The sequence below is a fragment of the Zophobas morio genome, unplaced genomic scaffold (assembly GCF_036711695.1).
Source record: "Zophobas morio isolate AGI-343-1 ecotype UQ-CSIRO unplaced genomic scaffold, CSIRO_AGI_Zmor_V1 ptg000030l, whole genome shotgun sequence".
Lineage (NCBI taxonomy): Eukaryota > Metazoa > Arthropoda > Insecta > Coleoptera > Tenebrionidae > Zophobas > Zophobas morio.
In genome coordinates, this window is record NW_026972135.1 from 10637575 (window position 1) to 10663035 (window position 25461).

The 25461-nt window shown below is 28.4% G+C and overlaps 1 protein-coding gene across 2 annotated transcripts; it reads right to left on the bottom strand.

Annotated features, from left to right (window-relative positions):
- Positions 1–1516: 1516 nt before the first annotated feature.
- Positions 1517–19840, bottom strand: LOC135139052 (transcription factor Clamp-like). 2 transcript variants are annotated; one of them, XM_064069141.1, is made up of 6 exons: positions 19600–19840; positions 9303–9770; positions 3082–3484; positions 2732–2905; positions 2191–2626; positions 1517–2137 (listed from the first exon to the last, which is right to left on the bottom strand). In XM_064069141.1, the coding sequence occupies exons 2-6, from the start codon at positions 9720–9722 to the stop codon at positions 1861–1863; spliced, it is 1710 nt and encodes a 569-aa protein (XP_063925211.1). In that variant the 5' UTR covers positions 9723–9770; positions 19600–19840; the 3' UTR covers positions 1517–1860. The 2 variants fall into 2 exon arrangements, with proteins under 2 accessions (XP_063925211.1, XP_063925209.1); XM_064069139.1 differs by having other exon boundaries at positions 2732–2914.
- Between the last annotated feature and the right edge of the window lie 5621 nt (positions 19841–25461).

Genomic DNA, 25461 nt, shown 5'->3' on the forward strand with positions numbered 1-25461 from the left:
CAAAAAATTGAAAAATCGAAAAATTTTAAAAAAGAAAAATTAGAAAATCGAAAATTTAAAAATTTGGAAAATTGAAATAAAGAACTGAAAACTCGAAAAATCGAAAAACCTAAAGATTAAGGAAAAATTCAAAATCCAAAAAATAAAAAATCGAGAAATCAATAAATCCAGCAGTCTAAAAATCGAAATATTGAAAAATCCCAAAACTGAAAGAAATATCCAAAACATTGAGACATTAAAAAATTGGAAAATTGAAAATTGAGACATCGTAAAACTAAAAGGCAAAGTCGAAAAATCGTGATCTTAAAAAATCGTAAAATTAAAGAGGACAAAAATTGAGAACTCGTATTGTTGAAACAGGAAAAATGAGAAATCGAAATATGGAAAATTTGAAGAATGGAAAAATTAAAAAAGTCCAAAATTGAAGTATTGAAAAATGGAGACACCTAAAGTTTTTAACATTAAAATATCATTTATTCGACAAAATTGTAAGATGATATCATCAATTCCTGGGGGACATGAACGGATACATTTTAACTAACGATTTAACATGCTTCCAATAACTAGAAACTGCTGTTGATTTTTTTTTTCCAAAAATCTTGACGTCTAAGGTAAAAATTCAACACGAATTCATAAACGGTAAACGGAGGATATAAAATTTAAATTGCATCTATTGTAAAATTTGGAGATTACGTCGTTTCATTATTGGTAACAAATTTTGGTGAGCGTTTTACCATGTTATAATACAATTTGAAATATAAATTTCGGAAGCTTTATGTATTAAATCGTTAAAATGTTCAAGAACTTTGTTCACTTATTCGTTGTAAAGTTAGTTAGTTCTTCGTAGTGGATGTGTATCACATCAGTTCTAACGAAAATCGGCTTATACATAAATCGTTTAGAGACGATATTGGCCTGAGTGCGCTCTGGTCTGTAAATCAAACAAGTTCTCAGGCGACGCAATAACAAACAAGGAAACGAAAATCCAAAAATTTTACATAAAAAGTAATGATTGCCAGAATTGAAGAAAAACTGAAAAAATTGTATTGTCTCGCAATAAAATATGTACGAAAACTTATTTCCGTAGGGTACGAAATACAGATCTGTAGAACAGTTCGATCTTTGCCGATATTTTCAGTAACTCACCACCAGGGGACAGCGCCTCTCGGACGTATTTTGTACTTCTGCGCAAGTTTGCAATTGTGTGGAACTTAGAGCGTACCGACTCTTCAACGTTCTTATTAGTTGATTTATATTTACTTTAACGTTTGTTATTCACCACTTTAGTCACGTAAAACAGTCATACTACACACTAAATTAAATATAAATTTCATTTACAAACTGGGTTTCTTGGACTAAATTGCGTTAGCGATAAATCACGAGTACTTACCGCACATTAAGTAGTTTTTAATAACAACAATTTTTTGTCAGAACATGCCATCTCTTGATGTTACCAAGGCCGAATATAAACAATCTCACCTGTTTCGGGTCGTCTACCTCAAAACTGCACACCAACTCCTCATATTTTGAGCATTTATTCATTACTGTAAAATTAAAATAACACTAACAAATAAAAATGAATGGAGGGCAAAGCGCAGTCAAAAAAATCAACAACAAAGATTGGATCTCTATGGCAAACATGATACTTTACATTTTCTCATATTCTAACCCTAGCTGAAGCATTCTATAGTTTGACGATCGTATGATAAAAGCTCTTGTCATATAAAAAGAATGCATAAAAATTAGTACTAAATAAAAAAGTCGCATAATAGAAAAAATATTGTCCTATCAATACTAAAGGAAGTATTTACAAATCCAAAATAAAAATAATACTCTTCATAAACGACCTCTAAAAAACATTTAAGACAACTGGACTTGGAGTTCGGAGATATCCGTCATTTCTTCGGTGATTTCGTCCGTTGGAACGAACTTCTCTTCGTACTTCGCCTCTAGGAGCTCTTCGTGTTCGTTCCCATCTTGTGTGGCAGTCGCCACGGTCGTCACCGCCGTGGGGTTGTTCACCGAATCCGTAACTGTGTTGTTAGTCTGAGTATCGTCGGTGGTGGAAGCCGGGGGAGGATTCGGTTTGGTCCTGCCATACTTTTCGTGGATGTTCCTATGTCTCTTCAACGCAAATCTGCACAAAACAATCACTCAAAATTATTACTATTATTATTATGACTTAATTACCTATCCGAAAATCCGACGGAACAAATATCACACTTGAACGGCTTTTCGCCCGAATGCACTTTTGCGTGATTCTTAAGATGTGTTGCTTGGTTGAAGCACGAGCCACATATGTCACACCTGTACGGTTTTTCCCCTGTATGGATCCGCCGATGGTTCCATAAGGTCGAATGTCGAGCGAACGACTTCTCGCACACCTCGCACACGTACGGCCGCTCGCCCGAGTGGATGCGCTCGTGGTTTTTGAGATGCGGCGATTGGGAGAACTGCATGCCGCACACGTTGCAACGGTACGGTTTTTCCCCGGTGTGGATTCGAGAGTGGTTTTTGAGATAGGCGGCCTTGGCGAAGGCTAAGCCGCAAATATTGCATTTGAAGTTCTTCTCACCGGTGTGGAGACGCTTATGTGACCATAAGGAAGAATAACGACTAAATGAACCTGCGAATAATATTTGTGGACTTTTATAAGAAGTACTTGCTATTATAGATACGTTTAAAAAAGACAACTGCATAATACTAGTATTAATAAGTTAGAAGAACTTACCGTTGCAAATATTACAATGAAACGGTTTGTCGACATTATTTTGTTGATTTTTCGAGCCGCCTATGAAAATAATACCGCTGCCATTGCACTTTGTACATTTGGTGACGCTGGCAACACCGCGTCTTTTGACTGGGTGATTATTTTTCACTCCTATTGGTATTGAATTTTGAGTACCTGAAACACCTTAAGTACTTAAGTCGATTGCTCAAAGTATTTAAGTAAATGTACGCATGCGCAAACAACATTAAAGTGTGCAGAAACAACAACAGATACACATATACAGAGTGCTTTCCCAAATTTATTTATTATGTATTTAACAAAAAACCTCTGCTCAGTAACATTTCCCTCACCTAAATTATTCGACGTCTGCGTTCCAGTCGACTCCTCGAACTTGACAGACGCGGCATCGGAAGCGGTCGCCACGACGAAAATCTGAGGCTGGATGGCCTCAGCTGAGAGACAGTTTTCGCACTTCACCTTCATAACGGCCCTTTTCTTATTATTATCCTGCGGCAAGGGGGCGCCACACGATTCACAGTTTTTGATTTTCAGAGTATTCTGCTGCGGCGGTTGCGTCTGCGTGGTGACCTGCTGTTGCTGCTGCTGCTGCTGCTGTTGAGGCTGATGCGATTGGATCTTGTGCGACTTCAGGTCGCTCTGAGTATTGAAAGTCAGACCGCACTCCTCACACGGAAATCGTATCCTGTCGGCGGAGACGATCTGGATCTGAGTAGGCTGTTGCTGCTGCTGAACCTGGAATGGCATAGCGTGATGATTTGAACGAAAACGTCATGGGTCAGTTTCGGGCAAGTCAAATTGGAAATGCGTAATTTTTGGTTTTGTATATTAAAAAAAAAAAAAACACAGCTTTTTTGACTCGACTTTTTCGATGTTTTATTTTTTAATATTTAAATTTTTCGATTTTTCAATTTTGTATGTTTTCAATTTATCGATTTAAAATTTTTCGTTTCGATTTTTTGTGTTCTTGTTAATTTTTTAAATTTTTCGTTTCTTCAATTTTTCGATTTGCAATTTTTCAATTTTTCCTTTTTTTCCTTTAATTTTACGATATTATACAACTTCCGGTTTTCGTTTTTAAATTTTTCATTTTTTCGATTTTCCAACTTTTGGATGTTTCACTTTTTAGATTCAGTTTGTAATTTCCCGAGTTTTTATTTTTCAATTTAGCATGTCTTCAAGGTATCGAATTGCATTTTTTTATTTCGTTTTTTGAATTTTCTTAATTTTTTCAATTTTTCGTTTTTCAGTGTTTTGATTTTTTTTCAAGTGAGATTTTTCAATTTTTTTTTCTTCAATTTTTGACCTGCAATTTTTATAGTTTTCACTTTTAATATGTATTAATAATAATTTCTTGTTTTTCAATGTTACGATTTTATAATTTTTCTATTATTCAATTTTTGAGATTTTAAAACTTTTTCATTTATTGGACTTTTTAAATTTTCGTAGTTTTCATTTTAAATATATGTTAATAATAATAAAATTTAAAATTTTCCCTTTTCCAATGTTAGAATTTTAGAATTTTTTCATTTTTCAATTTTTAGATTTTAAAACTTTTTTATTTATTGGACTTTTCAATTTTCCGATTTATATTTCAATTTTTCGATTTACAATTTTCAACTTTTCATTTTTTTTGTTCCTTTTAATTTTACGATATGTAACTCTTCGAGTTATCATTTTTAAAATTGTTCACTTTTTCGATTTTCCAACTTTTGGATGTTTCACTTTTTAGATTTTGCAGTTTTTCGATTTGCAATTTCCCGAGTTTTTATTTTTTAATATGTTAATATATATTTCGATTTTTCAATTTTGCAGGTCTTTAATTTTTCGTTTCGATGTTTTGTTTTCTTAATTTTTTCGGGTTTCCCATGTTCTGATTTTATCATTTTTCTTTTTATTAGTGTGAAAATTTTCAATTTTTCGATTTCCAATTTTGCGGTTTTCAATTTTTCGATTTTTCAACTTTTAGGTTTTATAACTTTTCGTTTTATCAATTTTAGATTTTTCAGTTTCATGATTTTTCAATTTTTCGCTTCTTCAATTTTTGATTTGCAAATTTTCTAGTTTTCATTTTAAATATGATTGTATTTACAATAATAAAATTTAAAATATTTCAATTTTTCATTGTTAGGATTTTGGAATTTTTTCATTTTTCAATTTGTAGATTTTAAAACTTTTTCATTTATTTGACTTTTCAATTTTTCGAAATTTAATTTATCAATTTTTCGTTTCTTCAATTTTTTGATTTGCAATTTTTCAATTACATTTTAAAATTTGTCACTTTTTCGATTTTCCAACTTTTGGATGTTTCACTTTTTAGATTTTGCAGTTTTTCAATTTGCAATTTCCTGAGTTTTAATTTTTTTTTTAATTTTTCAATTTTGCATGTCTTCAATGTATCGAATTGCAATTTTTGATTTCGTTTTTTGAATTTTCTTTATTTTTCAATTTTTCGGTTTTACAATGTTCTGATTTTTTTTCAACATAAAATTTTTCAATTTTTTGTTCCTTCAATTTGTGATTTGCAATTTTTATACTTTTCATTTTAAATATGTATCAATAATAATTTTTTTTTTGATTTTTCAATGTTACGATTTTACTATTTTTCCATTGTTCAATTTTTGGGATTTTAAAACTTTTTCACTTAGTCTACTTTTCAATTTTTGTAGTTTTCATTTTAAATATGTATTAATAATGACAAAGTTAAAAAATGTGTAGTTTTTCAATGTTAGGATTTTAGAATTTCTCCATTTTTCAATTTTTAGATTTTAAAACGTTTCGACTTCTCAATTTTTCGATTTTTAATTTTTCAATTTTTCGATTTGCAATTTTCCAACTTTTCATTTTTTTTGTTCCTTCAATTTTACGATATGCATATTTCAAGTTTTCATTTTTAATTTTTTTCGTTTTTCGATCTTCCAACTTTTGGATATTTCACTTTTAAGATTTGTCAATTTTTCGAATTGCAGTTTCACGAGTTTTAATTTTTTCGATTTTTCAAATTTTCAATTTTTTAATTTTGCTCTCTTCAATGTTGCGAGTTGCAACTTTTCGTTTTGGTTCTTTCATTTTCTTTATTTTTTTTGGTTTTCAATTTTTCAACATTTAGATTTTTTAAACTTTCGTTTTTTCAATTATAACATTTTTGATGTGTAATTTTTCGTTTCGATTTTTCATTTTCTATATTTTTATAGTTTTTCGATTTTTCAATGTTCTGAGTTTATGATTTTTTGATTTTTAATTTAATTTTTTTCAATTTTTCGTTTCTTCAATTTTCCGACTTGCAATTTTTCATTTTTTTGTTTCTTCAATTTTACGACATCCAACTCTTCGAGTTTTCATTGTTTCTTTTTTTTAATGTGAAATTTTTCAATTTTTCGGTTTTCAATTTTTCGATTTTTCAAATTTTAAATGTTTCACTTTTTAGATTCTGCAATTTTTCGATATGCAGTTTCACGAGTTTTTATTTTTTAATATTTTAATTTTTCAATTATGCATATCTTCAATTTTTCCAGTCGTAATTGTTTGTTTCGATTTTTTGTTTTCTTAATTTTTCAATGTACTGATTTTATCTTTTTTTATGTAAAATTTTTCAATGTTTGGATTTTATAATTTTTCGTTTTTTCAATTTTAGATTTTTCAGTTTCATGATTTTTCAATTTTCCGTTTCTTCAATTTTGGATTTGCATTTTTTTTAGTTTTCATTCAAAATATTGTGTATTAATAATAACAAAATTTAAAATTTTTCACTTTTTCATTGTTAGGATTTTAGAATTTTTCCATTTTTCAACTTTTCGATTTTTAGTTTTTCAATTTTTCGAGTTGCAATTTTTCAATTTTTCCTTTATTTTCCTTAATTTTACCATATCCACTTTTTCGATTTCCCAACTTTTGGATGTTTCACTTTTTAGATTTTGCTGTTTTTCGATTTGAAATTTCCCGAGTTTTTATTTTTATTTTTCAATTTTTCAATTTTGTATGTCTTCAATGTTTCGAATTGCAACTTTGCATTTCGTTTTTTGAATTTTCTTTATTTTATCAATTTTTCGGTTTTTCAATGTTCTGATTTTTTTTCAACGTAAGATTTTTAAATTTTTTGTGCCTTCAATTTTTATAGTTTTGATTTTAAATATGTATTAATAATAACAAAATTTAAATTTTTTTACTTTTTCAATATTAGGATTTTAGAATTTTTCCATTTTTCAATTTTTAGATTTTAAAACTTTTTCATTTATTGGACTTTTCATTTTTAAATTTTTCACTCTTTAGATTTATCAATTTTTCGAATTGCAGTTTCAGTTTTAATTTTTTAATTTTTGAATTTTTCGATTTTTCAATTTTGCATGTCTTCAATGTTTCGAACTGCAATGTTTCGTTTTGGTTTTTGTGTCTTCTTTATTTTTTCAGTGTTCTGATTTTATAATTTTTCTTTTCTTCACGTAAAATTTTTCAATTATTGGATTTTTCAATTTTTCAACATTTAGATTTTTTAAACTTTCGTTTTTTCAATTTTAACATGTTCAGTTTCATGATTTTTTAACTTCTCGTTTATTCAATTTTTGATTTGTAATTTTTCTAGTTTTCGTTTTAAATACATATGTAGTAATAATAATAATTTAAAATGTTTCAATTTCTCAATTTTACGAGTTTAAAATTTTTCCATTTTTAAAATTTGTGGATTTTGAAACCTTTATTTATTCGACTTCTCAATTTCTCCATTTTTTATTTTTCAATGTTCCGATTTTATGATTTTTTGAGTTTCATTTTAATTTTTTCAATTTTTCGTTTCTTAAATTTTTCGATTGCAATTTTTCATTTTTTTTTTTTTGTTTCTTCAATTTTTCAACAGTCAACTCATCGAGTTATCATTTTTAAATTTTTCGGTTTTTCGATTTTCCAACTTTTGAATGTTTCACTTTTTAGATTCTACAATTTTCCGATACCTATGCAGTTTCACGAGTTTTTATTAATTCATATTTTAATTTTTTTAATTTTTCGATTTTTCAATTTTGCATGTCTTCAATTTTTCGATTTGTAATTTTTCGTTTCGGTTTTTGTATTTTATTTTTTGATTTTTCGATTTTTCAATGTTCTGAGTTTATTTATTTTTACTTCAACGTAAGATTTTGCAATTTTTTGGTTTTCAATTTTTCAACTTTTAGATTTTTTAATCCTTCGTTTTTTCAATTTAAGATTTTTCAGTTTCATGAATTTTCAATTTTTCGTTTCTTCAATTTTCGATTTGCAATTTTTCTAGTTTTAATTTTAAATCTGTATATATCAAATTAATAATAAATACATGACAGTTTTCCGGGTTGGAACAGTGTTGATTGAGTTTTTGGGCTCAACCCAAGTGTACGAAACGTTGAGCCCAAAACTCAATTAACACGGTTCCAACCCGGAAAACGATCATGTATTGATTTCGTCCGTGCAAGCCTCCGAAATTAATTAATACACATTTTTAAAATCTAAACTTTTTCATTTATTCGACTTTTCAATTTTTTGATTTTTAATTTCTCAATTTTTCGTTTCTTCAATTTTTGATTTGCAATTTTTCTAGTTTTCGTTTTAAATACGTAGTAATAATAATAATTTAAAATGTTTCACTTCTTCAATTTTACGATTTTAGAATTTTTTCATTTTACAATTTGTGAATTTTAAAACCTTCATTTATTTTTCAATTTCTCCATTTTTAGCTTTTCAATTTTCCAATTTTTCATATTTCATTTCTTCAAATTTTCGCTGTGCAATTTTTCCTCTCCTCCCTTTTCTTTATTTGTACAATTTTTCGATATTTCAATATTCCAATTTCATAACTTTTTGCTTTTTCAATTTTACGACCTACAACCCTTCGAATTTTCCTTTCAAATTTTCCAGTTTTTCAATTTTTCAACGTGAGGATGTTTCAGTTTTTAGACTTCTTCGTTTCGGTTTTTTGTTTTGTTTTATTATTTCAATGTTTCAACGTCTCGAAGAAAAAACCGGAAGAATTGCTAAATTATAAAATCAAAAATGAAAAAACGAAAAGTATAAAACGAAAAATTTAAAAACTGGAAATCAAGAACATGAATAATTGAAGGAACGAAAAATTCACAAATCGAAAGGTTAAAAATCGAGAAACTTAAAAATCGAAAAAGTGTAAAATAGAAAAAACTAAATATTGACTGAAAATTTGAAAACTTGAATAAACGATATTATAAAATCGAAAGACACTTTGAAAAAACGAAACTTGAACTGAGGAAACGAAATTTTGAAAACAAAAATTTTGGAATGACGTCATCAATTTTTTGGGAGGGGATAAACAAATAAATTTTGATTAACGAATTAGGTGCCACGATTATGATAACCTAAACACATTTGAAAGTTTTAGAGAATTCGTTTCTGCGGTTTCAAAGGTAAATTGCAAAATATTGTTACAAAATTTTGATTTTTTTCCAAAAAATCTGAATGTCTAGGGTGAAAATTTAACACATATTTAATTCATACACCACAAGTGCAGGAGTATCTTTTTTTTTTCCTTCCTATAACAGTGAAACTAAACCCAGCTCACTACCTGCACAGTGATCTGCTGCTGCTGCTGCTGATTCTGGTCCCCCTGCCCTTGATGCATCCGCTTGTGGTGGTTCAAGAGTGACAGATGGGCAAACATCAGCCCACACACGTCACACTTGAACGTGATGTTGGAAATGGTATTCTGGGTTAAAGACATCTGGTTGACAAGCGCATAATTGTAGCTGAAGGGTTGGGTTATGTAGCACTTGTCGTCGGACAACTGCGACATGTTGACGGTGGAGTTATGGGTCTGGGTGGTGTTGGGTGTTATTTTATGTATCATGTTCACGTTAGCGTAACAGAAAGACGGAAAGGTATCCTTTTGGGTGCCATCCTGGTTTTTGTCTTTGTCGGTTGGTTGTTGCTGTTGGTACTGGATTTGCGACTGTTGGGTCGTTATGGCGTTGGGATCGAACATCATCGAATGGCTGGGTGGTGAAGTGGCTCCACCGTGCGATGTGTATGGCAACTATAAAAAAAACAAATGGTTAATTAAAATGTTGTAAATAAATGAGTGGATCTGAAAGATTAACTTTTGTTTTATTTTTGGAATTCCACTACATTACGTATTCAAAATGCAGTATTTTTATCTCTGTTGGGTCCAACTGGAAACGGAAATAACTCCATCATAAATTATTTTTCACGCAAAAAAAATTCCAGCAAATAGAACTTGGGTATTCCTAGGGACAGCCCAAATTTCGAAAAGATTCAACAATCGTTCTCGCGATATTCAACTGCTTCCATACTTTTTAGCGACCCTGCATAATAAAACGAAATAAAAAGATCCAAAATTTTAAACTGCCCATATGCCACAATATAAAAAACACGATTTTGAAAAGGTTTCCAATATTTCGGGTACGAATATTAAAAAAAAAGGTAATTAAAAAAGGAAAATGCTAGAAACTTGAGTACTAAATTAAATTAGTTAGACAACCAACAATACAGCTTTGTGTTGTGGTAGTAAGATTCTTTTATTACGATTGATTTATCTCAGTCGTAAAAGCACAATATTTAAACCGCTTACGTCTACAGGAAGAGGAACATTTTGGAATAATCTATTAAAACATCTATTACTTACTGTATTGACAACACAAATAAAAAACCTACTTGATTAATTTATTGAATCAGCTTTACGAAAGTCTATTTTTATACTATGAAAAATTCAAACAGAATAAACGTGGAAAATCGGAAAGCAAGCAGCCAGAAAACCGCAATAAATTAGGCTAAAAAACTTCGAATTCATGACGGTAATAGAAATGACATAACACATTAATGCAAAAAATGACAAGCATTAGACACAGAACACTTAACTCATTAGGCGAATTTATTTAACCCAAGTCGGTATGACACGGCAAATTATTTTCTTCGTATAATTAAAATTGTCGGAATGGGACTATTTGGCGCGGCCGACTTGGCGCGAGCCATTTTGGCGCAAAGCCAACTTGGCGTAGGGACACTTTGGCGCAAGCCATCTTGGCGCGAGCCATCTTGGCGCGAGTACGTCTGTATATAATATAAAAAATCGTTATTGTTCGTACTGTGGTTGGCACCCCGTTATTTATGTCAAGTGTAGGGAACCAAATACACAGTTTCATCCACACAAATTCCAATAACTAAATGATCCACGGAGCAAGAAGTTCCACGTTTAGGAGTATGTTTATAATGGGGTGCCGGGCGCGAAGCGCCCGTGTGTCCATTAAAAAGTCGACATTACCCCTCCACGCGTTGGTGACTATAAAAATTAGGTTATGCTAAAAACGGATGCAATTTTTGTATATTTATATATTTGCGCCAAAATGTCTCGCGCCAAGTCGGCCGCGCCAAGTTGGCCGCGCCAAGTCGGCCGCGCCGAATTGTCCTAGACCGTAAAATTGTATATTGCTAAACAAGTGCGAAAAAGAGCTTATTCCTCACATGTTTCACACGCCACTTTTTTCATCTTTTCCAATTTATGTAATAGTCTATAAGTGGTTAATCGTCAAGGTTTCATGGAACTGATTTCCATGGTGACGAAACAATTTCCTTGTAAATGCTTTACATCGAACAATAAGTTTGATGGAAATCTAGTCTTAAATCTAAGGATGTCATCATAGGCAATTCTGCTTAGCCTGCAGGAGTGGAAAATGCAGATAAATTGTGGGTGTAATAAAAACAGCGTATCACTGAACACTAAAGAGATAAAACTGCGCCGAATGTAGACGACATTTGAAAATTCGAACCACAACGGAAATAAAAGAGCCGAATAAATTTCAGTTCGTTCTCACCAAAAATTTTATGGAGTCATTTCAAAATTTTGCTTACTACATGCCATATAAATTTTATAAAATAAAAATAATACTCATGTATTTGTGGTTTATAAAGCTGCCTTGATTTTGTTTGCTTTTATTATAATTCTTATTATCGAATATTTCTCGTTGCAAACTGGTTATTGGTGTCTTAATTACAACCGATATGGTAATTAAAACATGAAAATTGGTGACAAGGGTAACACTGATTATACATATAAAAGCACCCCAACTCTGAATTTTCGTTATTTTTAGGGTCAGTGTCCCTGGTGTGCGGGAAACCGAAGTTCAATTCTCAACCAGACGGAAATTCGCTTTAATTATTAATTAAATGTAAATTTCAATTGATTGCTATTGTTCTATTGCTTTTAATAATCAGTTGCCCATAAAAACAACATCAGTGCTAGACAATGTAAACTTTATGGAGTTCAGGTTGGCGCATTTTGTTTTATTTTATTTTTTTGATATTTCAGAAATGACGTATTTCAAAAACAACTCAATATTTTTAACAAAAAAAAAAAAAAATGAGTGACCCTAGTGTAATATAAAATGTTGCAAAACAATTAAAACAATGCGTAGGTAAAAGAACGAGGCGCATTCATAAACCACATGTCAGAATTATAACAAAAAAAAAACCTGTGTCGAAGAAGCTGCTTTTACTGTATCTCATTTTCAACAAAATAAAACGTTTTCCCCAATGTATAGAGCTTTGTAAGCTGAAAACAGTGGTGAAAATCGGGTTTCGAAATTTCCATGAATAATTGAGATATTGAATTTTAAAAATACGTGATGAAAAATTTCGCCAAAACTTAAAAAAATAAAGATAGTCAACTGTTTTTAAACTGCCAATGTGCTGTTATCTAGAGTGACTTGTGGACAATTTATATTTAAAATTTCATAGCAATAAGTGTTAAACTTTTAGGAGAAATCTAGATTTATTTCCCTTCGACCAATTTTTTGATATCACAATTTTTGGTTTTTTAATGTTTTAGAGTTTCATAGTGTTTTTTCAATTTTTCTATTTCTCGACTTGCAATTTTTTTAATTTTTCGTTTCCTCAATTTTCCAATTTTTCATTTTTCGATTTTTCGGTTTGTTGATTGCCTCAATTTTTCAAGTTCTTGATTTTTATTTTTCATTTTCTCGATCTTTTAATTTTCATATTTTCGATTTTATTGTCACAATTTTTCTTTTTTCAATTACTTTATTAAAATTAATGTTTCTTTCGATTTTATAATTCTTCGTTTATTCAATTTTTCAAATTTTGGATCTCTCAATTATTTATTTTATTTCTTTAATTTTCAATATCTGGATTTTACAATATTTATTTTTTCGATTTTGCATTTTTTCGATTTTTAAGTTTCTCAATTTTTAATCTTTCGATTTTTTAGTTTTTCGTTTCTACAAGTTTTCAAATTCTTGATTTCCAATTTTTAGCCTTTTCAAAGTTTTCGTTTCATATTGTATCGTATTTGTTTCGTTGTAAAGTTGAAAAACCAAAAATTGAAAAATAGAAAAATAAATAATCGAAAAACTGAAAAAACGAAAAATTGCAAAAATCGAAAAAGTAGAAAATCGAAAAATTGCAAATCGAGGCACTGAAGAAACGAAAGATTGAAATTCTGAAAAATTAAAAATCGAGAAATTTAAAAAACGAAAAAATTAATGAATCGAAATGTTGGAAAACTCAAAAACTGTAAAATATCACAATTTTTCGTTTTTCAATTCCTTTATTTTTTTCAATGTTTCTTTCGATTTTATAAGTTTCCGTTTATTCAATTTTTCAAATTTTCAATCTTTAATTTTTCAATTCCTCGATTTTCCAATTTATAAATCTTTCAATTTTGCGATGTTTGGATTTTTCAATTAACCAATTTTCCGATTATTTCAATTTTCAATATTTTGATTTTACAATATTTCTTTTTTTTTTATTTTGCACCTTTTCGATTTTTAAGTTTCTGAGTTTTAATCTTTCGATTTTTCAGTTTTTCGTTTTGTCAATTTTTCAAGTTCTTGAATTCCAATTTTTAGATTTTTCAAAGATTCCGTTTTATATTTTTTTGGTTTTTTATTTTTCAATTTTACAGATTTTTTTCCAAAAGTTGAAAAATCGAAAAATTGAAAAACAGAAAAATAAAAAAATCGAAAAATTGCAAATCGAGACTCTGAAGAGACGAAAGATTGAAACACTGAAAAATTAAAAATCGAGAAACTTAAAAAACGAAAAAATTAATGAATCGAAAAGTTGGAAAGAAGAAAAAACTAATCGAATCGAAAAATTGGAAAACTCAAAAACTGTAAATATCACAATTTTTCGTTTTTCAATTCCTTTATTTTTTTCAATGTTTCTTTCGATTTTATAAGTTTCCGTTTATTCAATTTTTCAAATTTTCAATCTTTAATTTTTCAATTCCTCGATTTTCCAATTTATAAATCTTTCAATTTTGCGATGTTTGGATTTTTCAATTAACCAATTTTCCGATTATTTCAATTTTCAATATTTTGATTTTACAATATTTCTTTTTTTTTTATTTTGCACCTTTTCGATTTTTAAGTTTCTGAGTTTTAATCTTTCGATTTTTCAGTTTTTCGTTTTGTCAATTTTTCAAGTTCTTGAATTCCAATTTTTAGATTTTTCAAAGATTCCGTTTTATATTTTTTTGGTTTTTTATTTTTCAATTTTACAGATTTTTTTCCAAAAGTTGAAAAATCGAAAAATTGAAAAACAGAAAAATAAAAAATTGAAACATTGCAAATCGAGACACTGAAGGAACGAAAGATTGAAACACTGAAAAATTAAAAAGCGAGAAACTTAAAAAACGAAAAAATTAATGAATCGAAAAGTTGGAAAGAAGAAAAAACTAATCGAATCGAAAAATTGGAAAACCCAAAAACTGTAAATATCACAATTTTTCGTTTTTCAATTCCCTTATTTTTTTCAATGTTTCTTTCGATTTTATAATTTTTCGTTTATTCAATTTTTCAAATTTTCAATCTTTAATTTTTCAATTCCTCGATTTTCCAATTTTTAAATCTTTCAATTTTGCGATGTTTGGATTTTTCAATTAACCAATTTTCCGATTATTTCAATTTTCAATATTTCGATTTTACAATATTTCTTTTTTTTTATTTTACACCTTTTCGATTTTTAAGTTTCTGAGTTTTAATCCTTGGATTTTTTAGTTTTTCGTTTTGTTAATTTTTCAAGTTCTTGAATTCCAATTTTCAGATCTTTCCAAGTTTCCGTTTTATATTTTTTTGATTTTTATTTTTCAATTTTACAGAATTTTTTCCAAAAGTTGAAAAATCGAAAAATTGAAAAACAGAAAAATAAAAAATCGAAAAATTGCAAATCGAGACACTGAAGAAACGAAAGATTGAAACACTGAAAAATTAAAAAGCGAGAAACTTAAAAAACGAAAAAATTAATGAATCGAAAAGTTGGAAAGAAGAAAAACTAATCGAATCGAAAAATTGGAAAACTCAAAAACTGTAAAATATCACAATTTTTCGTTTTTCAATTCCTTTATTTTTTTCAATGTTTCTTTCGATTTTCTAATTTTTCGTTTATTCAATTTTTCAAATTTTCAATCTTTAATTTTTCAATTCCTCGATTTTCCAATTTTTAAATCTTTCAATTCTGCGATGTTTGGATTTTCCAATTATCCAATTTTCCGATTATTCAATTTTCAATATTTCGATTTTACAATATTTCTTTATTTTTATTTTGCACTTCTTCGATTTTGAAGATTATCAATTTAATCTTTCGATTTTTCAATTCTTGATTTCTAGTTTTTAAATCTCATTTTAACTTTTTTGTAACTTTTTTTTGATTTTTAAATTTTACAATTCTGCAATTTTTCCATTTTTGGTATAAGAAAAGCTGAAAAATCGAAAAACTGAAAAAATGAGAAATTGTAAAATTGAAAAAGCATAAAATCCAAAAATTGCAAATCGAAGAACTAAAAAAACGAAAAATTGCGAATTTACGAATCGAATCGCAAAATTGGAAAAACTAAAAATGATAAAAACTGAAAAACTGAATAAATGAAATGATTTTAAAATCCAATAATTGAAAAACGGAAAAATTCAAAAGTTGAAAATTTTAAAAATTGTAATTATTATTAAATATGTATTTTAAATGAAAACTAGAAAAATTGCAAATCAAAATTTATAGAAAGGAAAAATCGAGAAACTGAAAAATAAAGTTGAAAAATCGATAAATGGAACCCCAAAAATTGCAAATCTAAAAATTGAAAAATCCAAAAATTGAATAATTAAAAATTCGTGAAATTACAAATTTTCCAAATCTAAAAACTAAATCATTCAAAAGTTGTAAAACCGAAGAATTCAAAAATGTAAAAATGAAACTCGAAGCGTTACATATGGGCAAACTGAAGAAACAAAAAGAAATAAAAATTGAAAAATTGCTAATCGAAAAATTGAAGGAGAAAAAGATTGAAAAATCGAAAAAACTGAAAAACAAAAATTGTAAAATTAAAAATCGAGGTAATTAAAAATCCAAAGGAATTAATGAATCGAAAAATTAAAAAAAAAAACGAATCGAACCGCAATGTTGGAAAAACCAAAAATTGTAAAACTAAATACATAGGAAGAAATTAAAAAATTGAATAAATGAAAAGGTTTTAAAACCTAATAATTGGAAAACGGAAAAATTCGTCAATCGTAAAACAGAAAAATCTAAAAGTGGACAAATCGAAAAGAGAAACCCGAAAAATTGCAAAACGGAAAATTTGTAAGTCTAAAAATTGAAAAATTTGACGCTGAATAAAAGAAAAATCATAAAAGCAGAGCACTGAAAAACCGAAAACTTGAAAAAATAGAAAAAATAAAAAACCGAAACGAAAAATTGAAGAAAAGAAAAACAGGAAAATCCAGAAATTGAACAACTGAAAATTAAAGTCGTGAAATTACAGATCGAAAAATTGCAAAATCTAAAAACTAAAACATTCAAAAGTTGGAACAACAAAGATCTCAAAAATGTAAAAATGAAAATCGAAGAGTTACATAATCGGAAATTGAAAGTAACAAAAAAAAAATAAAATAAAAATTGAAAAATTGCAAAATCGAAGAACTCAAAACGAGAAATCGTAAAATTGAAAACGTAGAAAATCGGAAAACTGCAAATCGAAGAACTGAAAAACGAAAAATTGAAACATTGAAAAATTAAAAATCGGGGAACTTAAAAATCGAAAGGAATTGACGAATCGAAAAATTAGAAAGAAGAAAAAACGAATCGAATAGCAAAATTGGAAAAACCTAAAATTGTAAAGTTAAATAAATACGAAGAAATTGAAAAATTAAAAATCCAAAAATTGAAAAACGGGAAAATTCTAAAAATTGAAAAATTGAATAAATGAAAAGGTTTTAAAATCTAATAATTGGAAAACGGAAAAATTCGTCAATCGTAAAACTGGAAAATCGAAAAATGGACAAATCGAAAAGAGAAACCCGAAAAATTGAAAAATCCAAAAATTGGAAATTTCACGCTGAATAAAAGAATAATTATAAAAGCAGAGCACTGAAAAACCGAAAATTTGAAAAAATGAAAAAACAAAATACCGAAACGAAAAATTGAAGGAACAAAAAATTGAAAAATCGAAAAACTGGAGAACGAGAAATTGTAAAATTAAAAACGTATAAAATCGGAAAATTGCAAATTGAAGAACTGAAAAACGAAAAATTGAAACATTGAAAAATCAAAAATCGAGGAAATTAAAAATCCAAAGGAATTAACGAATCGAAAAATTAGAAAGAAGAAAAAACGAATCGAATCGCAAAATTGAGAAAACCAAAATTGTAAAATTAAACACATACAAAGAAATTGAAAAATTAAAGTCGAAAAATTGAAACACGGGAAAATTCTAAAGATTGAAAAATTGAATAAATGAAAAGGTTTTAAAATCTAATAATTAGAAAACGGAAAAATTCGAAGTGGACAAATCGAAAAGAAACCCGAAAAATTGCAAATCGAACAATTGAAAAATCCAAAAATTGAAAAATTTCACGCTAAATAAAAGAAAAATTATAAAACCAGAGCACTAAAAAACCGAAAATTTGAAAAAATAAAGAAAAAAAAGAACCGAAACGAATAATTGACGAACTGAAAAATTGAGAAATTCAGAAATTGGAAATCACAAATCGAAAAATTGCAAAATCAAAAAACTGAAAAATGTAAAAATGATAACTCGAAGAGTTGCATATCGGAAAATTCAAGAAAAAAAACAAAAAACGCAAAAAATTGTAATTTTTCAAAGAAGTGGGATTTGTTGGGCTTCACTTCAGGACCGAAGGAAGTTCTGTCGAAATAACCTTCGACAATTTTTTTTCCAAAAATCTGCATATCTACGGTAAAAAATCTAGACAGATTCATAGATCACAAGTGTAGGAGTATGTTAGTTACAAAATTTAAGCTACATTTACTGTATAACATTTTGACATGACGCCATCACACTGTTGGTGGGGATGATTAAACAAATTTTGATTAGTGTTTTACCATCTATACGATATTCCTAGAACACAGTTAAAATCTGAAAACAATCGGTTCGCAAATTTGGGAGACTATCTCTATAAAAATCGACACAGACAGACGATAGACATGCAGACGGAAAAGGAAAATCTACGTTTTCATTGTCTAGGGGTCATGAAACGTCGAAAAAACATAAAAATAACCTTCGACCAGAAAATAAAGAACACTCAATTGATCGCATGGGATTTTTTCGATAAGATTTTAGGTAAAACTGATGAAAGTCATATGGGATGATTGGTGTTTACGTCACCTGTCCAGAGACTTAAAATGACCTTCAATTGGCGCGAAGTCAAATTTTCTACAAGCAATACAAAAAAATATATTGATATAAAGTACTCCAAAAGCTATGAGGTTATATGACCATCATAAAATTATCCCATTGTGTCGAAGTTAAGTTGTTTACAATAGAAAAGAATTTAAGGTCGTAAATGACGTGTCAACTGCAGCTCGACCGGCTACTGTTGGTTCGTTCAGGGGTGGCTTTCACTAAATATCTTAACTACCTACTACTACCTGCAGCCACAAGGGGTTCCGAAATAACCAGTCGCTTTGAAAGCCGGCCCTGTTAAATGTGAGCAAGAAATGTTTAGAAAACGATTTATTGCCAACCGGTAAGCTTAGTACGAACCACACAAAGGAGGTATTTATTTGCGGTCAACTACTTTTATGATGGTCATATAACCTTATAACTTTTGGGCTACTATACATTCCCATTTTTCGAATATTAAAAAATTTTCAAATAATATTATTATCATGAAAAAAATCATGTGAAAAAAGGGTGGTGTGGAAAATCAGGGGAAATAGTTAATCGCTTGCAGTTTTTTCACATGTAATTTTCACTTATTTTCCCATGATTTCCTGTTGTATCGATTAATTAAATTATTTAATTATTTATATCCACCAGTTCAAAGCAAGCCAACTAAATTAATCACACAGGAACCAACAATAGAAATGGTCACCAACGAACAAAAATTTCCAGCTAAACAACAAAAGTGAAACGTCACATAATTAAAATTAATGATAAATGTAGCCATATGCAAATGAAAATCCTCGGTCGAATAAATCCACAAAATCGACATCGCTCAATTTGTTCATTCACCAGAAAGCAAAAACCTTGAAAATCGAGCAAATATTTTCATCGAAAGTGACACTTCCGAAACACGAAGCCACGAAAACGCAGTCCCGCAGCCCACGGCAGAAAATGCCGGTCCGGAATTCCACAAAAAAACCAAAAAACCCGCAATAAAACCAACCCAAACCCGGCCCTGGGTGCGGCAACGCACCCCTCGTCCAGCGCAAAAAAATCGCCCGCTCCGACCCTGTAATTTTGTCATAGACAGCCGTCAATCAGCGTGTACATTTCAAAAGTCTAGCTTCTCGCTCAAATTTATCTCTTTTTACAACAAAGACGCTGATAAAGTTGAAATGAAATAAGTGTAGAAGTAACAAAGAAAACCATTTACCTTTACTCTCTCGAGCGGTGTTTCCACAGAGACGCCAATATTCAATCGGCCGAAAATCACGCTTTTTCAATGCGAGCCATGCTTGTGGGGGGCGAACGGGCACGACGCGGACCAAATCTACTCGAAATCGCCGAAAATCGCGGAATTTTCCGCGGAAAACATGCTATTTTCACGAAAAACACTTTAGTCTATCTCACTTTAGAAAATGGCGGATAGAGCCATAGCCATCTTTGTTCCCCTCGCTCGGCACCCGGACGAATGACGTGCGCCTGCGCCGCCGTTCGACGGAGACGCTACATCGAAAGTTCGTCGAATCGGTGACGTTTTTTTATTATTTGTTTTGTTTGCCGAGTTAATGCATTTTTATTTTCGTTAAGTGATGCCGATAACGTAATTACGTGTACTGTTAGGTGGAGGGAGGCGTTTTTTGCGATAACGTCGATAGGTTACGTAATTATTATAATTAAATTGTTGTTGCATAATCTCCCTATAAATAGCCGCGATGGTAATCAAAGGCTAGGGTCGAATAAAATTTGCACTAATTTCGGACGAAAAATTATAAATAAATTTTGCGTCATCGCGCTGATAGCGAACGGGTTAATGTGAAGAAGCGGGTTAGGAGACCAGGAAGTCGTAGATAGCGGGAAATAAAAGGAAGAAATTATAAATGGAAACCGCTGGCCCCGGATAAATGTTCCGCATTTTTGTTTGTTCAATTTTGTTTCAATGAGTTGTTCACGGTTAAAAATAAACTCGCAAAAAACGGATTATTATGCTTATTTTTGACTTTCTTTCGTAGCTTTTTGGATAACAAATCTTTATATGTTATACAGAAAAACATAGGCGTATTTTTAAATTTTCATGGCCAGGTTTACCGTTTCCAATTAAATTTCAGGCTATATTTAGCGGGTGGAGATTACTGTCGTATTAATTATTGCTACAGCAATTAACCGTTATTCTGATAAGACTAACTATACAGACACGCAAGCGATGTGAACGGCCCTAAAAATAATAATTAATAACACATTCTAGTAGGTATTTATTTACTATTTAATGCCTTTCTTAAAAATACCATCGTACTACTTCAGTACTCATATGTCTATTATTATAGTTTTTAAAAATGGTATCGGACTGGTATCGTGATTAACACACCAGTGGCGTACTGTTTGTTTCTGACCTAGGACAAAAAGCTCAATGTACAAAAACTTAAATTTCGTTTTTAGACATCCTCAGTCCTTCAGTGAAACTTCATAATGTGAAAACATAGTGTTTTGTCAAAAACTTTAAACCTGTTATTGTGCTATCCAACCCCATATATCTAATTAGGTCATAAAGTTCGATATTCGATAGACTAAATAAAAAATGTGTGTTTCTCTCTTTTCACCTATAGATTTCAGTTTTCCAACTGAACGTTTTTACGTTTTTATTTTTACAATTTAAATTTTTTCAATTTTTTGATTTGCAATTTTTCTTTTTTTTCTTGAATTTTACGATTTTCCAATTTTTCAATTTTGCAATTTTGCAATTTTTGGATTTCTCGATTATCCAATTTTTCGATTTTTCTAATTTTCAATATTTCTTTTTCTGATTTTGCACATTTTCGATTTTGAAGTTTCTCACTTTAATCTTTCGATTTTGCAAGTTTTCGTTTCTTCAATTTTTCAAGTTCTTGATTTCCAAATTTTAGATTTCATTTTAACTTTTTTGTAATTTCGTTTTTGATTTTTAAATTTTACAATTTTGCAATGTTTCCATTTTTTATAAGAAAAGCTGAAAAATCGAAGAATTGAAAATCGAAAAACTGACAAAACGAGAAGTTGCACATCTATGAACTGGAACAACGGAAAATTGAAACATTGAAAAACTAAAAATAGAGAAACTTAAAAATCGAAAAAAATTAATGAATCGAAAAATTGAAAAATTGAATAAATGAAAGGGTTTAAAAATCCAATAATTGGAAAACGGAAAAATCGTAAAATTGAAAAAGAAACAATTTTTAAAATTGTAATTATTATATACTTTAAATGAAAACTAGAAAAATTGCAAATCAAAAGTTAAAGCAACGAAAAGTTGAACAATTGAATAACTGAAAAATGTAAAAGTTGAAAAATCGATAACTAAAACCCGAAAAATTAAGAAATCCAAAAATTGAAAAAATTTCACACTGAGTAAAAGAAACATCATAAAATCAGAGCACTGAAAAATCGAAAAATTGGAAAAATAAAGATAATAAACTCAACTGAAAAATTGAAAAATCCAAAAATTGAATAATTTAAAATAAAAAACTCGTGAAGTTATAAATCGAAAAAATGACGAAACAGAAACAAAGAAAAATCGAAGAATTGAAAAATTCAAGTCTAAAATGATGCGAGGGTTTTGTTTACGCCACTTTCTTCGATCTTTTAACTTTATAGAGGTTATCAAAAAATCAAAATCGCAGAATTTTTCAAAGAAGCGGGCGTAAAGTTTTCATTTTTTTTGTTTCTTCAGTTTTTCGATTTGCAATTTTCGAGTTTTCAAGTTTAAATTTTTCAATTTTTCAACTTATCCAACTTTTGAATATTTCAATTTTTATTTTTTCAATTTTTCGGATTTTCAACTTTTACATTTTTTAATTTCTCGTTTTCAAAATTTTTGATTTTTCGATTTCTCCATTTTTAGTTTTTCGTTTCTTCAACTTTAGATTCCAATTTTTTTAGTTTTCGTTTTAAATTTTTAGATTTTAGAATTTTTCCATTTTTACTTATTAAATTTTATAACTTTTTCCCTTATTCAATTTTTCGATCATGCAATGAATTTACAATTTTAACGTTTTTATAATTTTTCGATTTTATCTTTTTTTTCAAATTTTTCGATTAAATTCGTTTTTTCTTCTTTCCAATATTTCGATTCGATACGATTTTTTAAGTTTTTTGAATCTTAGTTTTTCAATGTTTCAATTTTTTCGTTTCTTCAGTTTGCCATTTTTCGATTTTGTTTTTTTTTTTATTTTTTCAAGTTTTAACTTTTTCAGTTTTTCATTTCTTCAATTTTTCGATATGCAATTTTTCGACTTTACAATTTTGACGGTTCTACAATTTTTCGATTTTACAATTTTTGGGTTTTCCAATTTTCCCATTCGATTCAATTTTTCTTCTTTCCAATCTTTCGATTCATTTTTTTTAAATCGTAAGTTTCTCGTTTAGTTTTTCATTGTTTCAGTTTTTTGTTTCTTCAGTTCTTCGATGTACAATTTTTCGATTTGGCAAATTTCTCGTTTTTCAGTTTTTCTATTTTCCAGTTGTTCGATTTTTTAAATTTTCGAATCAAGAAAATGGAAAAATTGAAAAATCAAAAATGAAAAAACGAAAAAGCACGAAACATCTAAAAATTGGAAAATAACTTGAAAAAATGAAGAAGCCAAAAATCGAAATCGAAAAATTAAAAATTGGGGAACTTAAAGATCGAAACAAATGATCGAATCGAATGATTGGAAAACCCAAAAATTGTAAAATCGAAAAATTGAAAAATAAGAAAATTCTAAAAATTGGAAAAACGAATAAATGAAAAGGTTTTAAAATCTAATAATTGGAAAATGGAAAAATTCTACAATCATAAAATTAAAAAAGTAAAGTATTTAATTTACATATTTTAAAATATAGGTATAGTTTAAATGAAAACTAGAAAAATTGCAAATCAAACGAAAAATTGAATAATCGAGGAACTGAAAAATCAAAAAATTGAAAAATTTCACACTGAACAAAAGAAAAATGATTGAAAAATCGAAAAATTGAATAAATAAAGAAAATCAAATACCGAAACGAAAAATTGAGGAAATGAAAAACTGAAAATTCCAAAAATTAGTAATTAAAAATTAAGAACTCGTGAAATTATAAATCGAAAAAATAGAGAAACAAAAAAAAATAAGAATTGAAAAATTCAAGTCAAAAAATCTTCAGGACTTTTATTTTACGCCACTGGTTTTAACTTTATAGAGAAAACAAAAATCGCAAATTTTTATATAATAATTTTTCAAAGAAGCGGGCGTACACAACGAGCAATTTTTCAAGTTTTCAAAGTAAAATTTTTCCGTTCTTCAATTTTCCAACTTTTGAATATTTCAATTTTTAGATTTTTGTAGTTTCACCAGTTTTCAATTTTAATTTTTTCAATTTTTCGGTTTTCCAACTTTTGGATTTTTTAATTTTTCGTTTTTTAAATTTTTTATTTTCAGTTTCTCGATTTTTCAAATTTTCGTTTCTTCAAGTTTGGATTTTCAATTTTTTTAGTTTTCGTTTTAAATTGTTAGATTTTAGGATTTTTTCAGTTTTTCGACTTTACACTTTTGACGATTCTATAATTTTTCGATGTTGTCTTTTTTTTTCAAATTTTTCGAATAAATTCGTTTTTTCTTCTTTCCAATTTTTCGATTCGATGTTTTAAATTTCTCGAATTTTAGTTTTTCAATGTTTCAATTTTTTCGTTTCTTCAGTTCTGCCATTTTTTGATTTTGCTTTTTTTTTTCTTTATTTTTTTTTTTTAATTTTTAAATTCTTCAATTGTTACGTTTTTCAATTTATAATTTTTCGTTTCGGTTTTTTCTATTTTTCCATTCCATTCATTTTTTCTTCTTTCCAATCTTTCGAGTCATTTTTTTTTATTCTAAATTTCTCGTTTAGCTTGTCATTTTTTTTAGTTTTTTGTTTCGGTTTGGCAATTTCTCGTTTTTTCAGTTTCTCTTTGTTTCAATTTTTCCGATTTTTTAGTTTTTTCATTTTTCAATTGTTCACTTTTTCAACTTTTCGAATGAAGAAAATGGAAAAATTGAAAAATCAAAAACGAAAAATGAAAAAGCATAAAATTAAAACTTTGAAACATCTAAAAATTGGAAATTGAGAACTTGAAAAAATGAAGAAGCGAAAAATCGAAATCGAAACATTAAAAATTGAGAAACTTAGAGATCGAAACAAATTAACGAATCAAAAGATTAGAAAATCCAAAAACTGTAAAATCAAAAAACTGAAAAACTGGAGAATTCTAAAAATTCTACAATCGTAAAATTTAAAAAGTAAAAAAAAGAAAAACTGTAATTATTATTATATATTTTAAATGAAAACTAGAAAAATTGCAAATTAAAAGTTGAAGAAACGAAAAATTGAGCAATCGAGAAACTGAATAATCTAAAAATTGAAATATTTCACACTGAACGAAAGAAAAATTATAAAATCAGAGCACTGAAAAATCGAAAATTGAAAAAATAAAGAAAATAAAAAACCGAGACGAAAAATTGAAGAAATGAGAAATTGAAAAATCCAAAAATTGAATTAAAAATTAAAAACCGTGAAATTATAAATCGAAAAAATGAAGATACAAAAAACAAAGGAAAATCGAGGAATTGAAAAATGTTATTAGAAAACAAAAATCGCAAAAAAATTGTATAATTTCTCAAAGAAGCGGGCCAAAACAACGAGCAAGTTTTTCAATTCTTCACTTTTTCGTTTCTTCAGTTTTTCGATTTGCAATTTTTCGAGTTTTCAAAGTAAAGTTTTTCAGTTTTTCAATTTTACAACTTTTGAATATTTCAATTTTTAGATTTTTGTAGTTTCACCTGTTTTCAGTTTTTAATTTTTTAATTTCTCGATTTTTTAATTTTTCGTTCCTTCAATTTGGATTTTCAATTTTTATAGTTTTCGTTTTAAATTTTTAGATTTTAGAATTTTTCCATTTTTCAATGATTGAATTTTATAACTTTTTCATTCATTCGATTTTTCAATTTTTCGATCATTCAATGTTACGGTTTTTCGGCTTTACAATTTTTCGATTTTATCTCTTTTTTTCAAATTTTTCGATTAAATCCGTTTTTTCTTCTTTCCAATTTTTCAA